A 17,804-nucleotide genomic window follows, 5' to 3' on the forward strand; every position below is an offset into this window, starting at 1 on the left:
GCTGGAGCGCGGGCTTTGTTCCGCGGGGCTGCCGGGCGGGGGCTGAGCTGCGGCCGAGCAGGGTAGCGGGCCGGGCCGCGCCCGCTGCTCTCACAGCCCCGGGCCCGGAAGGAGGAAGTGCCGGCGCGGGGCTGCGCTGAGTGAGGTAACTCTTTGTTTGGTGAGTTTATACCTTATCTGTGGGGTGCCTGCTTCCTGTACGTGCTTCGCGTTTGGATTGATTAGTATTTATTTATTCCTTTAAAACTGGATGTTCTTCGACTGGGGAGCTTTCACATCCCTTTCCTAAGCCGTGCGGTGGGTTATAACCACGTAATTTTCGGTGAAAATAGGAAATTCCGTCAGGACCCGGATCCCGAAGGAGGGAGCGAAGGAAAAGGTGAACACTTCTACAGGCAGCTGCTTTGTGGAGGAGCTTGCGATTCGTGATACGGAGCCTCTGGCTGCTGTGCAGTCCTGTGATCAGAGAGATCGTTTTGAGCATTTAAGACTCTCAGGCAGCTGGTCAGTGCTGGGAAGCCTTTACATGGTAGACCATGGTTCTCGTCTTCTGTCGTCTTAAGGCATTTTTAAAATATTTTTTGTTTGTTTGTTTTTTAGTACATGGAGGAAGAATGCGAGTTTATAGTTGGAGCTCTTAGAGCAAGTCCAGAGGAGGGCCACAAAGATGATCTGAGGGCTGGAGCACTTTTCCTATGAAGTCAGGCTGAGAAAGTTGGGGCTGTTCAGCCGGCAGAAGAGAAGCCTCCAGAGGGACATTACAGCAGCCTTGCAGTACCTGAAGAGGCCTACAGGGAAGCTGGGGAGGGACTTCTTGGAAGGGCATGTAGTGATAGGGCAAGGGGGAATGGCTTTATACTGGAAGAAGATGGATTCAGGTTAGACATTAGGAGGAAGTTCTTTAGTGTGAAGGTGGTGAGGCACTGGAACAGGTTACCCAGGGAAGCTGAAGATGCCCCATCCCTGGAAGTGTTCAAGGCCAAGATGAGGTTTTGAGCACCCTGTTCTAGTGGGAAGTGTTGCTCTTCATGCAAGGGGGTTGGAAACAGATGATCATTAAGGTTCCTTCCAACTCAAACCATTCTGTGATTCTATGATTGAGTGTTGACAAAGGACAGTATAGCTCAGTCATTGTCAGTGTTGGATGTTTCATCTTCCAGTGTCAAGATCAAGGGTACTTGTATGGAAGACAAGGTTGAATTAATCTCATGGAATTTGGTACACAGGAAGTATATTTTCTGTTGTAGTTCTGCCTAGAACCATGTAGTTCTGCTGTCAACCATGAAACCAGTCCTCTTTCTCATCCTGTTTCCCAGTCTCATGATATAAGGACTTAAACAAATGGAGGGATGTAGTAGGTGTGGAGAAGACCTTTTCAGAGACATTCAGCAAGTTCCTAGTATATGAGAAGCTTGCACAGACTGTGATTCTTCAGCCTTTCAAGTGTTCATAAACATGAATTCATAGAATTGTGGAGAAGGACTCAGATATTTTTTCCTTTTTTTTTTTTCAGAATTAGCAGTACATATCTGCTTTTTTAATGAACACTTCCATTCATGTAGTGAGCACAAAAGTTTTACTGTGAGTCTGGCTAACTGTTAAAGGTTAGAATTATTTTATACCTACTTTGTATGCCTCCAAGTGAAGTAATCAGAGAAATACTGTAGTCAGATTAATTGTAATAATGTGTATTATTAATATACAAATTATGTTTTTATTAAATATAATAACATATGCCATCTGATATTTCAGAAGTACTTTTCATATTCACAGTAGTTTGTGAACTATTACAACTTAACTATTAATATGCCTTGTTTTGCTCTGTTGAAATGGAATTATATTAGATTTCTGCAGTGTTTTCTTGATGCAACTGTACTGTCTAGCCAAGCTAGACTGCTGAGTCATACACAGTATAATTAAATTAAAATAACAGTAATATGAAAGTCTCTTTATCAAGATAGAAAGTAAAAACAACAACTAAATTTTTTAGCATTCTGGTTGTAGTGTTGTAGTTTGTAGTATGAGCTTGCCCAAGATTCACTGTATTTTCCATTAATGCAGCTATATTAAAGCTTTTTTTCCTTGAAAGTTGTGTTTTCATTCTGACTTGACTCTCTCCCCCTCCTCTTTTTCACAGTGAAGAAATATGGATGTCAAGAGTAGAAATTATTTACTTATGAACCGCCAAGCCTTGGAAAAAGACATCAAGACCTCTTACATTATGGATCGAATGATTTCTGACGAAGTGCTAACATTGCAGGAGGAGGAGAGAGTGAAACAACAGGTAGGATTGTCTCTCAGTATTATTTATCTTTCTAGTCTACTCACAAGTTATAGCATACTTTTTAAAAAATACTTACTTCTGTCTGTCTCATTCCTGGATTCAGCAAATCCTAAAATGTATGCCTAAAATGCAGTTTATATTGCACTTCAAAAGATTGAGTTAAGGGTTTGGTCAAGTGGAAGGTTACCTCTGTGACTAAGCGGTCAATAATTGACAGAGTGATAGACTAGATGATTTCTGAGGTTTTACTTTTGTATAACATCTCTTCTAATGTTTTTTCCTAGAACACCCGGGAGGAGCGAGCAGCTATGCTAATAAATATTATTCTTACAAAAGATAATAATTCATATAGATCCTTTTATAATGCACTACTTCATGAAGGGTACAGAGAACTTGCAGCTCTTCTTCAGGATGGCATCCCTGCCATCTCCTCTGGGAATAGAAAGAGTTCAGTGGATGGAATGACTTCATACGGTCAGTGTAACTACACCAATCCCTGTGTTTGAAAGTAAAGACAAGTTGTATTTCTTCTTATTATATTAGGTATTATATTCTTATATATTGTATTTATTATATGTATAATACCTGTTCCTATAAAAAAGGAGTAGATGGTGCATTCATTTGTTTTCACAGTGTGTTAGTCAGTATTTCTGTATTAAATATGGCAGGAGAGTTAGAACAGTTATGACTTTCATAGGTCATCTTGAAAATTCATATTTAGTAATGTTTATTATAAAGTGTGGGAAACCTGAAGCTCTCGCACTTTTCTCTAAATTGTAACATTTTTGTTGTGCATGAAAGACCCTTATTCAAATAGTATATTAAAGAAGTTGAATCTAGCAAAAATTGTAGCCTCCAAAATTCTGACATTTCTCTTGAAGAGTAGTCTCTAATCTTTCTTCCTACATTCCAATAGTTGATCCAGTTATTAGGTTTCTTAATTCTCTCCACCGTATCTTTTAGTTACCCTATGTAAGTTCCTAACTTCTACTTATATTGGCATCAGTATCATCTTTGCTTGATACTCTTCATTGATACTCTAACGTGGAGAACCTTTTAACTTCAGATGACTAGATGTTGTGGTTACTGTCACTCTCTCATTTTATGAAGTGTCATAAATACATGGAATTTTTATTACCTGACTTAGATTTCCCAAAGCTTATCAGTAGAATATGGCACTACTTATAGAATCACAGAATGGCTTGAGTTGGAAGGAACCTTAAACATCATTTAGTTTGAAGCCCCCTTACATGAGGAGGGACACCTCCCACTAGAACAGGTTGCTCAAAGCCCCATCCTGGCCTTGAATACTTCTAGGGATGGGGCATCTTCAGCTTCCCTGGGTAACCTGTTCCAGTGTCTCACCACCTTCACACTAAAGAATTTACTCTTAATGTCTAACCTGAATCCACCTTCTTCCAGTATAAAGCCATTCCCCCTTGCCCTATCACTACATGCCTTTACAAGAAGTCCCCCCCTCCAGGTTTTCTGTAGCCCCTTCAGGTACTGCAAGGCTGCTGTAATTGTCTCTCTGGAGGCTTCTCTTCTCCCAGCTGAACAGCCCCAACTTTCTCAGCCTGACTTCACATAAGAGGTGTATGGCTACTTTGTGGCCAGCAGCAGACAGCTGAAGTCCACGTTTCCTTTCCTGCTGTGCTTTACCTGCTCTCTTGCAAGTTGTCCTATCTTAGCTGAAATCAAAGGAAATTTTGTTTGGGCCACAACACTGTACTGATGACAGCAAAATAAAAGCCTTACAGAGTGTGCTTTTTTGCTGCGTCCATGGGGTGGTAATTTCTGGTTGAGAAAGTGACAGTTGAGTGTAGTAATATTGAGCCACCTATGCTTGTTTGCTACAGTTTCTATTGGAACTGTTAACTATCTTTTTACTTTTAGGTAGTGATGTAACTAGCTTGCATAAAATGTATTTACTGGGACACTATTGCAGGTGGGAGGCTAGTTTGCCTATTAAGTGACTTATTTCTAAAAAGCAGTATTTTTTCAGTGATTGCTTTTGTGAGTCCAGTAGTTTTTAGAGCATTTGTGTAGAACATGAATTGGGAGAGGAAACTTACTAGTTATTTGGGAGTGAGGAGGGAGTTGTTTTGTTTGAAGAAGCATCTAATTTAGAAATTACTTTTTATTTTCATTTATCTGTTTTTTTAACTTCAGTTAAGATGATTCTCTGTGAAGGAGGTGTACCACAGAGACCAGTTGTGTTTGTCACTCGGCCAAAGCTGGTAGATGCTATTAAAAAGAAACTGTGCTGCTTGGGAAGTGAACCAGCCTGGGTCACAGTTTATGGAATGGCAGGTTGTGGGAAGACTGTTCTAACAGCAGAAGCTCTAAGAGATCATCAGCTTCTGGAAGGTACTTTTAGAAAAAACATCTATAGTTTAATAAAAATTACTACAGGTATAAACATAATGGACATATATAACAAAATATCTTAAGTTGTCTTGAAAATAATTTAGGATTTGCGTTTCTCAGTTCCTTAGGTGCTTTTTAAATATTTGCTTGCAGCTTACAGCTTTCATAACCATTTAGTGCTCTGGGAGCACTAAATATTTTACTAATTATGGGAACATATTCTGAATAGTTTTTCACCTTGGAATCTGCTTTGGTTTATGATAGTAGGTACATCCTTAATTAAGTTGCAATTGGTATTTCCCTTAGTGCAAAATAATACTATTTAATTTATATTCCATTTGGGCATTGCTTTTTAATTCCTCAGATTCTTCTCCTTGTTATATGAGTTTCAAAAAAATCTTTCTCTGACTTTTGCATACATGTTAATAATGGCAGGCGTTTGTAGAGTGATTACACTATAGCTTAAAGAAACCATTTAATGATTATTATATTGTTTTGCCTTGCATAGGACACTTGGAGGAGAAAATGGGACTTAGGCATTAGAAAACATGTTGTAGGGATAGAGACTATGGCATCCTCTGCTGCACCTGACTCTTCTAAATGCCTTCTTGTTCACTGTTTTGGGATAATTTTCACATCCCACCTAGATCTGAACTACTGCAGCAATACAGGGTGAAAAACATAAATGCTAAATCAAACTATCAGGAAGATGGATGCAAAAGGGGTTTCCAAGGGACAAGCAGGAAAGCATGTAAAGAGGAGGGACAACAGCATCAGCAGGATTTTTCTGTAGAAACTTGCCCTACAGAACCTGTTCCTTTAAAAATAAGAAGTGGTAGTCTTGTAAAACTACCCTTCTGTGTTAATGGTAGAGTTGGAAGGTTGGCTTGCAGTAGACTTTACAGTTTTATATTTTAATTGAGATTGAGTTATTGAATACTTCTAATTTTAAATGTACAGCGTGACTGATACTGCTTTTCTTGTTAGATTACTTTCCAGGAGGAGTTCACTGGGTCTCAGTTGGAAAACAGGACAAAGCAGGACTCCTAATAAAACTCCAGAATCTCTGTAGCAGATTAGAGCATGACTCTGCCCTTTCACAAAGGCCTCCACTTAACATTGAGGAAGCTAAAGATCGTCTTCGTTTGCTGATGCTACGAAAATATCCCAGGTGATGTCAGTAAAATGAAACACTCTTTGGTCTAATTGGCTAAGGGATCTGTGTTGTAATTACAGGTCCCTGTGGTGTGTATTTTTTTAAAAAACAATTTTCTAACTCTTCTGCTTTTTGCTTCTCCTTTTTCTGCTTTGTTGTAGATAATTAGGAAGTTTTATTCAAGGTGAAGCTGAAAATTCTTCCGGAATTTTACTTCTTGTGCAGGGATTGCTGCTAAAACTTTCTAAATCACTGACTTTTGTATGATAAAAGAGTAAGCTCAGATAAGTGTATATAAGTTAAAGGGTAAATAGGTGGTAGAGACAGATGTGTAATATACGTAGTAGAATACTGTCCCTATTTAGACTCTTTTTTAGTGGAGTAACTTAAGGGACACATTGTAGACTTGTCCTAGATAGGAATGTATTTACTAGGCTAATAAGGCTTCTGCTAAAAATATATTTTAACCGGCCGTGCAGGTGTCACATTCACTTGAAAAATGATTAGTCATTGAATAATGAAGGGAATGATGGGTGGAAATAAGAATTGTTCTAACTTTCAGTATTCTCATTGTGCATGTAGAATGCTTCACTGATGTGTGGGGATCACGTGGCAGTAAAAGGGTGTGTATCACTGCAGAACGTTTTTCTTTTCCAGAACAGCTGATGTCTGTTTAAGGCATTTGTCTAGAGTTATCACAGTGAAAGCAGGTTTTCATTAAATTACCAGTTATTGCCAAAAAAACAGTTGCTTTCAAATTTCAGGAAAAGTTGACTTGATTTAATCAAACGGCATCTCAGTTACTGCACAGGGTTTATTGTTCTTTTTTTTCATCTTTGAGTAATAGTTCTTGTTGTTTGTTGAGGATTTCATTATCCTCTGTGAAAAATCTGTACTAAAGGAAACAAGTCTGCACTTGAGTGAGGTATCTCAGGAATAGTACTCCAACCTTGTGATCTTTGTAGATGACATAGAGTAGAAGAATACTGGCATTTTTGTACAGGAAAAAGAAAAAAATCTTTCTTGTGAGGAAAATATTTGAAAAACTGACAGGTCTGTCACAAAAATTCTAATTTTTTGGTGAAAGTCTTACATGAAAAATGCAAATAAGACACTTTCAACTGAGAAGCGCAGGTTTCCCTGAAGTATAGTGGTTGTGTCCATTGACACAATTCTTGTTATTTTAATTCCTGCACAACGTTGCAGTCCCTTCTGAGTAGAAGGGAGAACTGTGTGCTGTTTTCTCTTGAGATATATCCCTGTGGAATCATGAACAGTTCCTGGAGTTGGCCAAATAACAAGACAGCCTACCATGGTTGATAGACTGCACTGTGCTGTGTTGCTTACAGTGCACAAAGTGACTCCTTTGAGAGGTACATACTGTGTTTTGTCAGAAGAGCACCTGTATTGCTGAGGAATCTAAAGGGAAAAGAGAAGGTGCCAGCTTTGGAAACAATTAGATACTTGGTTTTATTTGAGGGTGTTTCAGTGCTGGCAGTGGCAGTGTCCTGATAGACTGCCAGACATCTCATGTAGGATGATGTTGACCTGACAATGTTCATTAATCTGTATCAAGATAGGAGTATTGCTGAGAATGACTGCATCTCAAGGAAAAGGTTCAAGAATTGATTATAAAACTTCACTAGTCTCACTGCTTTTTGCCATTTCAAAACCATGTTAACATGATCACACTGTTCATCATAGTCATGGTTACCCTTTCCCTTTGCCTTCTCTGTTATAAACTGTTTGATCATATTGCCAAAATTGACTCTAAAGGTAGGAACTTTGTATCTTGGAAAATCCTATAAGTTTACGAAAAATTGACAGCTGGATAAGAAAGTCCCTTCAGTGGTACAGAGGATGAATTGAAGGGAAACTAATTTTGTTGTCTTGTTAACTGGCTTGGATACATGAGCTGGGAACAAGCTACAGTCTGTGCTGTGTCCTGCCCAGTTAGGTGTATGAGTGTTGAAGGAGCAAACTGAAGGTCTTGCTGATGATGAGTTCTCTGGGAAGTCATAATGGGCATGTGGGGACAAGAGGAGAATGTGCTGAGGATTGGAGTTTATACAGCGCAGGTGCACTGGAAACCGAGCTTCACTAGTTCTGCGGTTTGTGGAGCTTGCTCTGCACTGCAGTTGTCCTTGGTGACAAAAAGGCATTTCAGCTATTTTTGGATTCAGATAATCAACCCAGTACATTTCTTAGGAATAAAGTATTAGTCAAAGAGTTCAAATTGTGAATCCAGTACACATCTTGAGATTAAAGCATTAGTCAAATTAAAACTTCCTGATCAAAGTAGCATTATGTATTTTGTTGCATTATGAATGAAGAAACCAAAACTGTTATTCTTTAAAGTAATACGTTTCAGAATTAAATCTCATGTGATTGTTATCACAGTGTTTTGGTTAGGTTTTGGGATTTTTAATAGTCCTAATTAGGAATTGAGATTTGTTGATGTGGTTGGAGGAGAATATCACTGGTACCAAAAGACTGGGTTCTCAGATTAATTAAAAACATAAATTCAGGCTGTAATTCATGCTGCTCACCATATTTTCAAATGTGAAAGTACCACAAAAGTAATAATTAATGGCTAGTATTATTGTAAACCCTCTGTATTATCAAAAGTGGGTTAGTAAAGGAATTGTATAAATGTGAGATGTGATTATCCAAGACTTACATGTGACTTTGAAAATGTGGTATAATGTATGTGCACTTGTTTCTGATGCATAAAATCCTTATTTATAAGCACTGAAGGCATAAGGGTCATATAGCTGAAGAAAAAGAACTAGGTCTTGGCATGCCTTGGGGAATTGAACAATTTGACCAAAGACTAGTGTAACCAAAAATTCCATCCCTTTGAAAAAAAAACACAACAAAACCCCCAATACATTTAAACAATTTGCAGGATTGGGTTTCAATAATTTTGCTTCTTCTACAAAACACCTAGAATGCAAATAATTAGTATTTATTTTCATAAATCTATTTCCAGCCAGTCTTTTTGACTTCTTGCTCCTTTGAAACCAACCTTCTAAAAAGTTTTCAGTAACTTCTTTGTCAGACATAGGCCTGTACATTATTCTGGTGAGATTCCATGTAGCAACCTACACATATGACTAGGCATAGGATTGAAATATGTAGTTGATGTAAAATGCTGTTTATGTAAAAAAACCTCAGCATCCAAGACAATTCCTTCACAAGAGGATTAGTCTCATGTAGCTTTCTGAAGATGCAAGAACAACACTGAAATCTCTTGAGTCAAAAGGACACTGAAATTGTTTCTCCCACAAAACGTATCAGTAGCCTGTGTTAAGCAGGGTGTTATCTAGTCCTATACAACTTTTTTCTTCATTTATGATACCTGATGACATGAAAACCAGATTAAAAACTTTTTTTTCCTGGCATCTCCTATTAGAAGTATTTATAAAAAAATTGTTGTTTACGCTTACGTTTAAAAAATATAGATACATGCATTCAGCTTTGTTGCACAGTGTTTAATGCCCTCTTAAGATATTTTACATATTAATATAAAAATTATGCTATGATGCATTATGAATTCTGAAAATGTTCTTTCATTATTAAAATGCTCTGCTGTGTTTTAGCACTAATGGTTGATCTGAAATATGCAATGTTTTTTCTTGCACTAGGTCTCTTTTGATATTGGATGACGTTTGGGATTCCTGGGTATTAAAAGCATTTGATAATCAATGTCAGGTTCTTATCACCAGCAGGGACAGAAGCGTAACAGATGCTGTGGCTGGTAAGGAGCAGTTTCCTCTCTTGCACAACAGGTTGTGCGTGTGTTTGTGCAATTTTTTCTTGTGAACTTTTAAAGGAATCTGATAGAGTCTGTGTCCATCAACTTGTGCATAAGCAGCAAAGTTGCAGAATTCTGCTCTGTAAGACTTTATGCTCTTTGTGAAGCAAAGGCTGAGAGTTGGGCCTATTGAGCCTGGAGAAGAGGAGGCTCTGAGGAGACTTTTAGCGGCCTTCCAGTTCCTGAAGGGGCTACAGGAAAGCTGGGGAGGGGCTTTGCACCAGAGAGGGCAATGACAGGACAAGGGCTAAACTGAAAGAGGGTAGATTTAGATTAGACATCAGGAGTAAATTCTTCACTATGAGGGTAGTAAGGCACTGGAATAGCTTGCCCAGGGAGGTTGTTGATGTCCCCTCCCTGGAAGTGTTTAAGGCCGAGTTGGATGAGGCTTTGTGCAACCTGGTCTGGTGAGAGGTTTCCCTTCTCATAGCAAGGAGTCTGGAACCTTATGATCTTTAAGGTCCTTTTCAACCTTAACCATTCTATGACTCCTTGAAATAAATGTTACGTGTTACCTGAAAGTTAAGTGTCTACATTGAAGAGTGTGACAATTCTCAACAGGGTAATTTAACCTCTGTGACTCTGTTGCAGTTAAACTGATGGTCTTTATGCTATTAAGTGCTACAACATGCCCATAATGCATTTGTAATTATTATAGTATAAATTTTTTATCTTTCTAATGCAAACTTGATCCTGATGAGTAGAATTTATAATCCTCTATACTAACTAAATAAAATACTATGCAAAAAATCATGAGACAGGTCCTCTGCTCAAGATTTTGCTTGGAAAACACTCAATTTCTATTTTTTTTTTAAATTCTTTTGCATTTCTTTCTGTGTTTCTATGTGTAGGCAAAAAATATGAGGTTCATGTGGAAAGTGGTCTAGCACATGAGAAAGGGCTGGAGATTTTATCCCTATTTGTGAATATGAAAATATCAGAACTGCCAGAACAAGCTAACTTCCTTGTGCGGGAATGCAAAGGTATACTTGTGGCTCTTTAATGTAACATTTACCACTGAATGTATTCTTTCTTTTATAGATTTTTACACTTACAGCTAGAAGAAGGAAAATTCTTTAATACTGTATACCTGTAGTAAAACACAAGTGTTTGTTAAATGTTTGGTTTTTGTTTGTTTTTTTTTAAATAGAGGTGTCTCGTGTTGATTTTCAAGTCTCTTTATTCAGTGTGTCTTCCCTCCACCTTGCTATTACACTTACTTTATTCAACCACACATCTAAACTATTGGATTGTGTTCCTTGAAAACCTCTAAGATTAATTCGGTCTTTTCCTTCAGGTTCTCCACTTGTGATATCCTTGATAGGGGCATTATTACGAGACTTCCCTAATCGTTGGGAATACTATCTCAAGCAGCTGCAGAATAAGCAGTTTAAAAGAATAAGAAAGTCTTCTTCGTATGATTATGAAGCCCTTGATGAAGCAATGTCCATAAGTGTTGAGCAACTGAATGACAATTGCAAAGACTACTATAAAGACCTCTCTATCCTCCCAAAAGATGTCAGAGTACCTACTAAGGTAACACCAGCAGTGCAGAAATCCCATTGTTTTTAGTGAGGTACAAATGAGAACTTTAAAGAATTCATAAAATGTATAATTGCTCTGTGTAACATGTGCTATATGTAACTTAATAGTAATTGCTAGATTGCATAAGGCAGGTCCATTTTTGTGTCATGACTTTATTGTCAATAGTGAAACTAAAAAAATTGTAACTGAATAAATGTGTTAATATTAATTTAATGTGCATTCTGTATATGGCTCTTTAATTAGATTGTGGTTGAGCTCTCTGAAGGCTCAAAAACAGTTATGTGAAATTTCTTCCCCTTAAGAAAAAAGTATGATGGCTAAAATCAGGATAAATAGACAAAAGATGGGCTAACTTGTGTTATCTGTCCTGCAGTTTGCTACAGAAGAATTGCTGACTTACTGAATTTATTATCATTCATAATACGCCTACATTTGTTAGCATGTGGTTTTGTTGTCAGTTAAATAGTAGCTTTTTATGATATTTGTACAAGTCATATTACCCCTTAGTTCTGATTCTTTTTTGTCTTAATGTGCTTTTTTAGGTTCTCTGTATTCTTTGGGATATGGAAACTGAAGAAGTTGAAGACATACTACAGGAATTTGTTAACAAATCACTGTTGTTCTGTGATCGTAATGGGAATTCATTCCAGTATTATTTACATGATCTTCAACTTGACTTTCTTACAGAGAAGAATCGCAACCAGCTTCAGGTAGGGTATTGACTTACTTATTTACTTATGACTTTACTCTCCAGAGCTGGGCATTCTTCAGAAAATGTTCCTTTGTTAAATGGTATCCAGAGTAGCTTCATAGAATAGGTCCACCATTCAGTTAAACTTAATGCTGGCTAATTAAAAACATTTTTAAACTTGAAACTGTGGAATAATATCATGATGATTCTGTTTGAAGCTAAGAAACTAAACTGAGAGAAGATTCAATATCCACTATTTCTCTGTCAAAGACATTTTCAGGAGTAGATGGCATGTTCCACTGGTGGTTCCACTGGTGATTCCAAAGGCATCGAGACCCTAAGCACCAACCAGAATAGGAAGTTTAATACAGAGAAGAGGTATTACAGAGAAGGTGGTACTTGCAGGGAGAGGACACGTACATTGGGCCCAGTAAATTAATCAGTTTTGAAGGACAGGGCAGAAAGAATAGATAGGAAGAACAGGAAAGCTTTTAGACTTGCTTTTTAGATCTGCATATGTAAAGGTCTTTTTTTGTTGGGTATCCATATTTAATGTGAAGAGTTGGTAGCTGTTCTTAACCTAAGAAGGAAGGTTAACAACTTGCTCTTCTGTCTTTTAATATCCACAGAATGTTTCTGAAGCAGCCTTAAGCAATAAATTAGGTTAAGTATAGAGTTCTGGAAGGAAAGCCTTTCTTTTGTTGTTGTATTATGATTGAGAAATAATATTGTTATTCCTCAGTCCTATATACTATATAATATTAAGTATAATTCCTCAATACTGAAATCAATCCATACCTTCATATACTATTAACTAAAAGTGTTTTTTGCCTCCCATTGCAGGAGCTACATAAAAACATAGTAAATCAGTACAAGAAATATTACAAACTTAATACACCTGTTCCATCTCAAGAGGATTGCATGTACTGGTATAACTTTCTAGCCTACCACATGGCTGGTGCCAACATGCAGAAGGTGAGTTCTCACTGGTATTCTCTGTTTCCCATCTTGACCCTGCCTTTGCCCCCTAGCTTTTTTCAGCTTGAACCTCTCTTCTCCCAGGCCTTTGTAGATAGGTGAACACTCAACACAGTCCTGTAGGGTTTCCACCGATAATCGCTGTCTGTTACAAAACCTAATCTATTTCTCCTCTGTGACTTGTCTTTTCAACCATTTTTGTCAAAATTTCTTATTTTGTATCATAATAGCTTGTGGTTTTGAAGAAGCTTTGATAAAAAATATTCTCTGAACCTTTTTGAAAAAACCCATCCTTGCATTATTACATGGTAAATTGATTTCTTTAGGGAATTTGATGAGTTATTTTTTCTACAAAAGTCTTGTTTGTTTTTTCCCTGATATGTTACACTGACTTCGGTGCAAAAGTTCATTCTCTGTATGACCAGATTTCAATGTCCTCGAAACATCCAGCAAGAGTTAAATGGATCAGTCTTTTTCCCTGAATTGCATTGGTGCCTTTAAGAAATTGCTATAATTTTTGCTACCAACCATTCTTTAGGTACTGAGCTAGTATATCATGCTTTGATTAATATTCCAATAGTTTCACTTCAATGTCTTTAGAATTCTTATATTGAACAGTGTTTGGTCCCAGTTGCTAATTGCTTTATTTCACATACTCAAACCTTTTCAGCTGAACCTCTTTTGCCATGGTTCATCCAGCTCATCATATGAAGTACCCTTTGTGTACTTGTATCTTATAGGAACCTTCGTAATGAATATGGGTTAAAAATCTAGGGTTTTTTTGGATCATACTTATTTCATTATCTCCGTCTCTTTAATTTCAACGTATTAGAAAAAAATGTTTTTATTATTAGCCTTTCTACATTCTGTAGATTTAAATTCCCACAGTTCTTTATCCTGTCTCATTATGGCTGTATGCTCCCCATAGTTTACATTCTTTGCTACTTATTTCTCATTTTTAGATATGTTTTCTATTTGTTGGAAGGCTAATAAAGATGTGAGGTATTATTTTTCTGCTTAACCATGATAATTTTTTAATCCTTGCATTATTTACTGATTTATAAATTGTAATACACTTTGAGCCTTTGCGGTGTTGTCTCTAAGCAGTTTTTTCTTATCCCAGTAAGTTGTTAGTTTTTTTTAACAACAAGGGCTTTTTTACGTACATTAATAGCAAGAGGAGGTCTAAAGAAAACATTGGACTGATACTTGTTGAAGTTGGCCACCTGACTAATAAGGATGAAGAAAAGCTGCAGGCATTCAGTGATTTTTTTTGCCTCAGTTTTTAATCACCCTGAGAGACCTTGGTCTCTGCCTGGTCCCCTGAGTCAGAACTATGAGTGTGGGAACAGGACTTTCCATTTGTGGACACTGAAATGGTAAGGAACAGGCTGTGTCTGCTGCGTGTTCACAAGTCCATGGGCCCTGATGGGATTTATCACAGAGTACTGCAGGAACTAGTGGATGTTGTGGCAAGGACCCTACTTGATAATCTTCCAAAGGTCTTGGGAGTCTGGGGAGTCAGTCCCAGTGACTGGAAGCTAGCAAGCATTATTCCACTTTACAAGAAGGGCAAGAGGAAAGATCCAGGGAACTGCAGACCTATTAGTCTAAACTCAGGTCCCAGAAAAATGGTGGATGAAGGGAAGGTGATGGATGTAGTTTTTTCTGGATTTTACTAAGGCTTTTGGTACTTTCTCTCACAGCATCCTTCTCAACAAGTTGTCCGACTGTGGAATGAGTGGATTCTTGGTGTGCTGGGTGAAGAACTGGCTGAAGGACAGAGCTCAAAGGGCTGTATTAAATGGGGCTACATCTGGCTGGTGACCGGTCACCAGTGGTGTTCCTCAGGGTTCAATTCTAGGGCCATTTCTTTTCAATACATATATCAATTATGAGGATGCAGGAGTTGAGTGCACCATTAGCAAGTTTGCTGATGATACCAGGCTGGGAGCTGCTGTTTCCTGTTTTGAGGGATAGGATGTGTTGGAAATGTGCAAAGCTGTGCTGTGGAAAGTTTAGACTAGACATTAGAAGCATTTCTTTATCAAAAGGATGATAAAACAGTGGAACAGACTTCCTAGAGATGTGGTTGATGCCCTATACCTGACAGTGTTTAAGAGGCATGTGGACAATGCCCTTAACAACATGCTTTAGCTTTTGCTGAGCCCTGAAGTGGTCACACAGTTGGACTAGATGTTAATTTTAAGTCCCTTCCAATTAACATAGTCTATTCTATTGTAATAATTCTGTTTGCAGTTTCTGATTGCCTTTTAAGTAACTTTCTCATTTTTAAGTTAAATACAACTATATCATGTTTTGCTTTCATTCAAATTCAGCACCTGTTGGGAAGAACAGTCACTGTTAGCAGAGCGATCTTTGTCAGACTGGAATAGAAGTGTTTTCAGAGTTACATTTTAAACCAGGTCTTGTATGCTACAAAAGTCAAGATTTGCTTTGTACCCCCATCCCTTCTCCGACTACCTGTATCAAAGAGCAATCCTTTGCATTGAAACAACCAGCTTAGCTTTCTATGCACAGAATTTTCATACCTGATCAAGTAAGATGCAGGAAACAGGAAATTGCTGAAATTTTTAACTGGAGATAATTGTACTGAAGCATATTAAATGCCTAATGCATTTCCTGTGCTTTTCTTTTTCCCCTTTAGTAGATTTGTTGTGGACCTCACGGTCTAAACTTAAATTTCTATTTCTGTTTCCAGGAGCTCCATGATCTTATGTTTTCTCTAGATTGGATTAAAGCTAAGACAGAATTGGTTGGGCCTGCTCATCTGATTCATGAATATGTAGAATACAGTTCAATCCTGGATCAAAAGGTATGATTCTAAAAGGTAAATTATCAGTCTGTTCCAAATATATTTTTCCATGTTTAATTACATTCTGTTTGATGTATGGATATATGGGAGAGAACTTTTATAGTTGTTAAAAAAGAACTTTTTTATGTTTCAATTTTTTTAGCTAAGTTTAACTTGGAGAAGAGAAAAATGAAGAAGACTTAGTTTTCAGGGTTAGTTCTGGTTGTAACTTCAGTGTGTGCCCAAGTAATTGAACATGGGTGAACAACAATAACAAATGCTGGATACATATGGCTCTCTGCTTTTTAGAAGGAGCAGAATTTTGTTGGCCACGTAGAATAGAATTTCTGATATTTCATATGGACTGATAATTGAGTAAATCACTGTTACCAATATCCTTTGATTGAAAAATAAGAATAATATGCTTTCCTGAATAGGAAATTAAGTCTTTCGATCTTATCCTATGTACTTGCTAATAGAACTAAAAAGAAAAATAAAACTAAGTGCTTCTGTAAGAATATTCTGTAAGAGAGCTGTATAGCAATTAAAAAAACATTAATAAATAAATCCACTTTCTGTGTTATAAAATATTATCTGCTCTGTACATAGGGCAGCACAGTACGTGAGAACTTCCAGGAATTTCTGTCATTAAATGGGCACCTTCTTGGACGGCAGCCGTTTCCTGACATCATACAGCTGGGTCTTTGCCAGCCAGAGACATCAGAAGTGTATCAGCAAGCCAAGCTACATGCTCAAAGGGAAACAGGAGCATTTTATTTGGAATGGATGTAAGTAGCTGCAGTACATCTGCTGATACTCTCATCCCCTGAGCCAAGAAACTAATTTAATGTACAACTAAATACAATTTTTGTCTAATTTTTAAGAACTGTGTTTTTTTCTGGGAAAAAAGTGAAATAATTTTCAGGAACCTGTGGAAGGGAGGGGAACAAAATTATAGTGCAAGTATTTTTTACTAAAATGTACACTTCAAAAAGGAGAGCATTTGTATTATCTTGCAAAGGCTTTGAAAGTAGCAAGATGGGAAATACGAAAAGGCTTTGTAATCTCTACCCGATCTTCAATTTTCTATTTAACTTTTTTTTTCTTTTTTCATGTATTTGGAAGTTGTTTAAGAAAAAAGCATATATATCTAAACATTTTTCCAGCATAGTCCAGTAGTCATCTGGCTATGTAACCATCTCTGTTAGATTCTTCTGTTTGCTATTTCTGTTCTAATATCTGCTGTATGTGGTCATCACGAAACAGAATGACTCCATGTCACGTAACTACAGTAATAATTCAGCAATACTTGAATTCAGGTCTTCTCTTTGGATGTTTGGCTATTTGATTTTATGTAGCTAACAGAATTCTAGCAAAAACACTTGGAAGTTGCACAATTCAGAAGAGTTAATTTCCAGGTAGTTCAGGGCTTCCACCTTGGATGTGGGAATCTTATGCTGAAGAACATGACTGAAATGAACAGAACAGAGTCTGATGGTTTTGTCTCCCATTCTAGGGCAAGGTTCAAAAAATGGTTTGAAGGATGTGTAGGTAAACACACTGCTCTCTTGACCAGCAATGTTAGCTTTATTAAAACATAAAAGAAAAAAAGTTGGCCTAGATGAGTATTTTGCAGAGAAAATTTTCTTTCATTCTAAAGCTCCTCAGCTACTTGGTTAGAGATCTTTTACCCATTATTTAAATACTAAGCCTGAAGATTGTAACTGGTAACGATGAAAACTTTATGTACACTGATTAATTTTGATTCTAGAAAAGAAGTAATCTTGCAACGATCTGTTCATCACCAAAAATAGTGTTATTACATTGACAGCTTTTTGTATTAAGATCTGGCTAAGCAGGATGATTATATGATTGCTGCTAATTCTAAATTTTTGTTAAAAGTGAGAAAAGAGTCATCTAAAGTGTGTTAGATTCTGAACTTATCTCTGACTGAGATGCAATGATAGTCATAGATTTTGTTTAAATAATATTTTTGTATTAAATAAGAACTGAGTAATTGCTGTGAAAATTAAGTAAGTTTACTAAAATCTAAACTAATAATTGTAAACAAATTTACAAATGTTTTTGAGTAGGCTTGAAAAGGAACCTTCAGGAGAACAGGAATCTTTCAGGAAGAAATTTATATTT

At 37.1% G+C, this 17,804-nt stretch overlaps 1 protein-coding gene across 1 annotated transcript in view; it reads left to right on the plus strand.

Moving 5' to 3' along the window:
- The first annotated feature begins 2,146 nt into the window (after positions 1-2,146).
- Positions 2,147-17,804, plus strand: part of APAF1 (apoptotic peptidase activating factor 1) — a 33,451-nt gene continuing 17,793 nt past the window's right edge. Inside the window, exons 1-11 of the mRNA XM_010008038.1 lie at positions 2,147-2,284; positions 2,569-2,758; positions 4,457-4,654; positions 5,642-5,825; positions 9,458-9,570; positions 10,479-10,610; positions 10,925-11,163; positions 11,715-11,882; positions 12,707-12,838; positions 15,564-15,677; positions 16,266-16,444. Coding sequence (XP_010006340.1) covers positions 2,147-2,284; positions 2,569-2,758; positions 4,457-4,654; positions 5,642-5,825; positions 9,458-9,570; positions 10,479-10,610; positions 10,925-11,163; positions 11,715-11,882; positions 12,707-12,838; positions 15,564-15,677; positions 16,266-16,444 — 1,787 coding nt within the window. The remainder of the gene's footprint in view (positions 2,285-2,568; positions 2,759-4,456; positions 4,655-5,641; positions 5,826-9,457; positions 9,571-10,478; positions 10,611-10,924; positions 11,164-11,714; positions 11,883-12,706; positions 12,839-15,563; positions 15,678-16,265; positions 16,445-17,804) is intronic.

The sequence above is a fragment of the Chaetura pelagica genome, unplaced genomic scaffold (assembly GCF_000747805.2).
Source record: "Chaetura pelagica isolate M959 unplaced genomic scaffold, ChaPel_1.0 scaffold50, whole genome shotgun sequence".
NCBI classification, from domain to species: Eukaryota; Metazoa; Chordata; class Aves; order Apodiformes; family Apodidae; genus Chaetura; species Chaetura pelagica.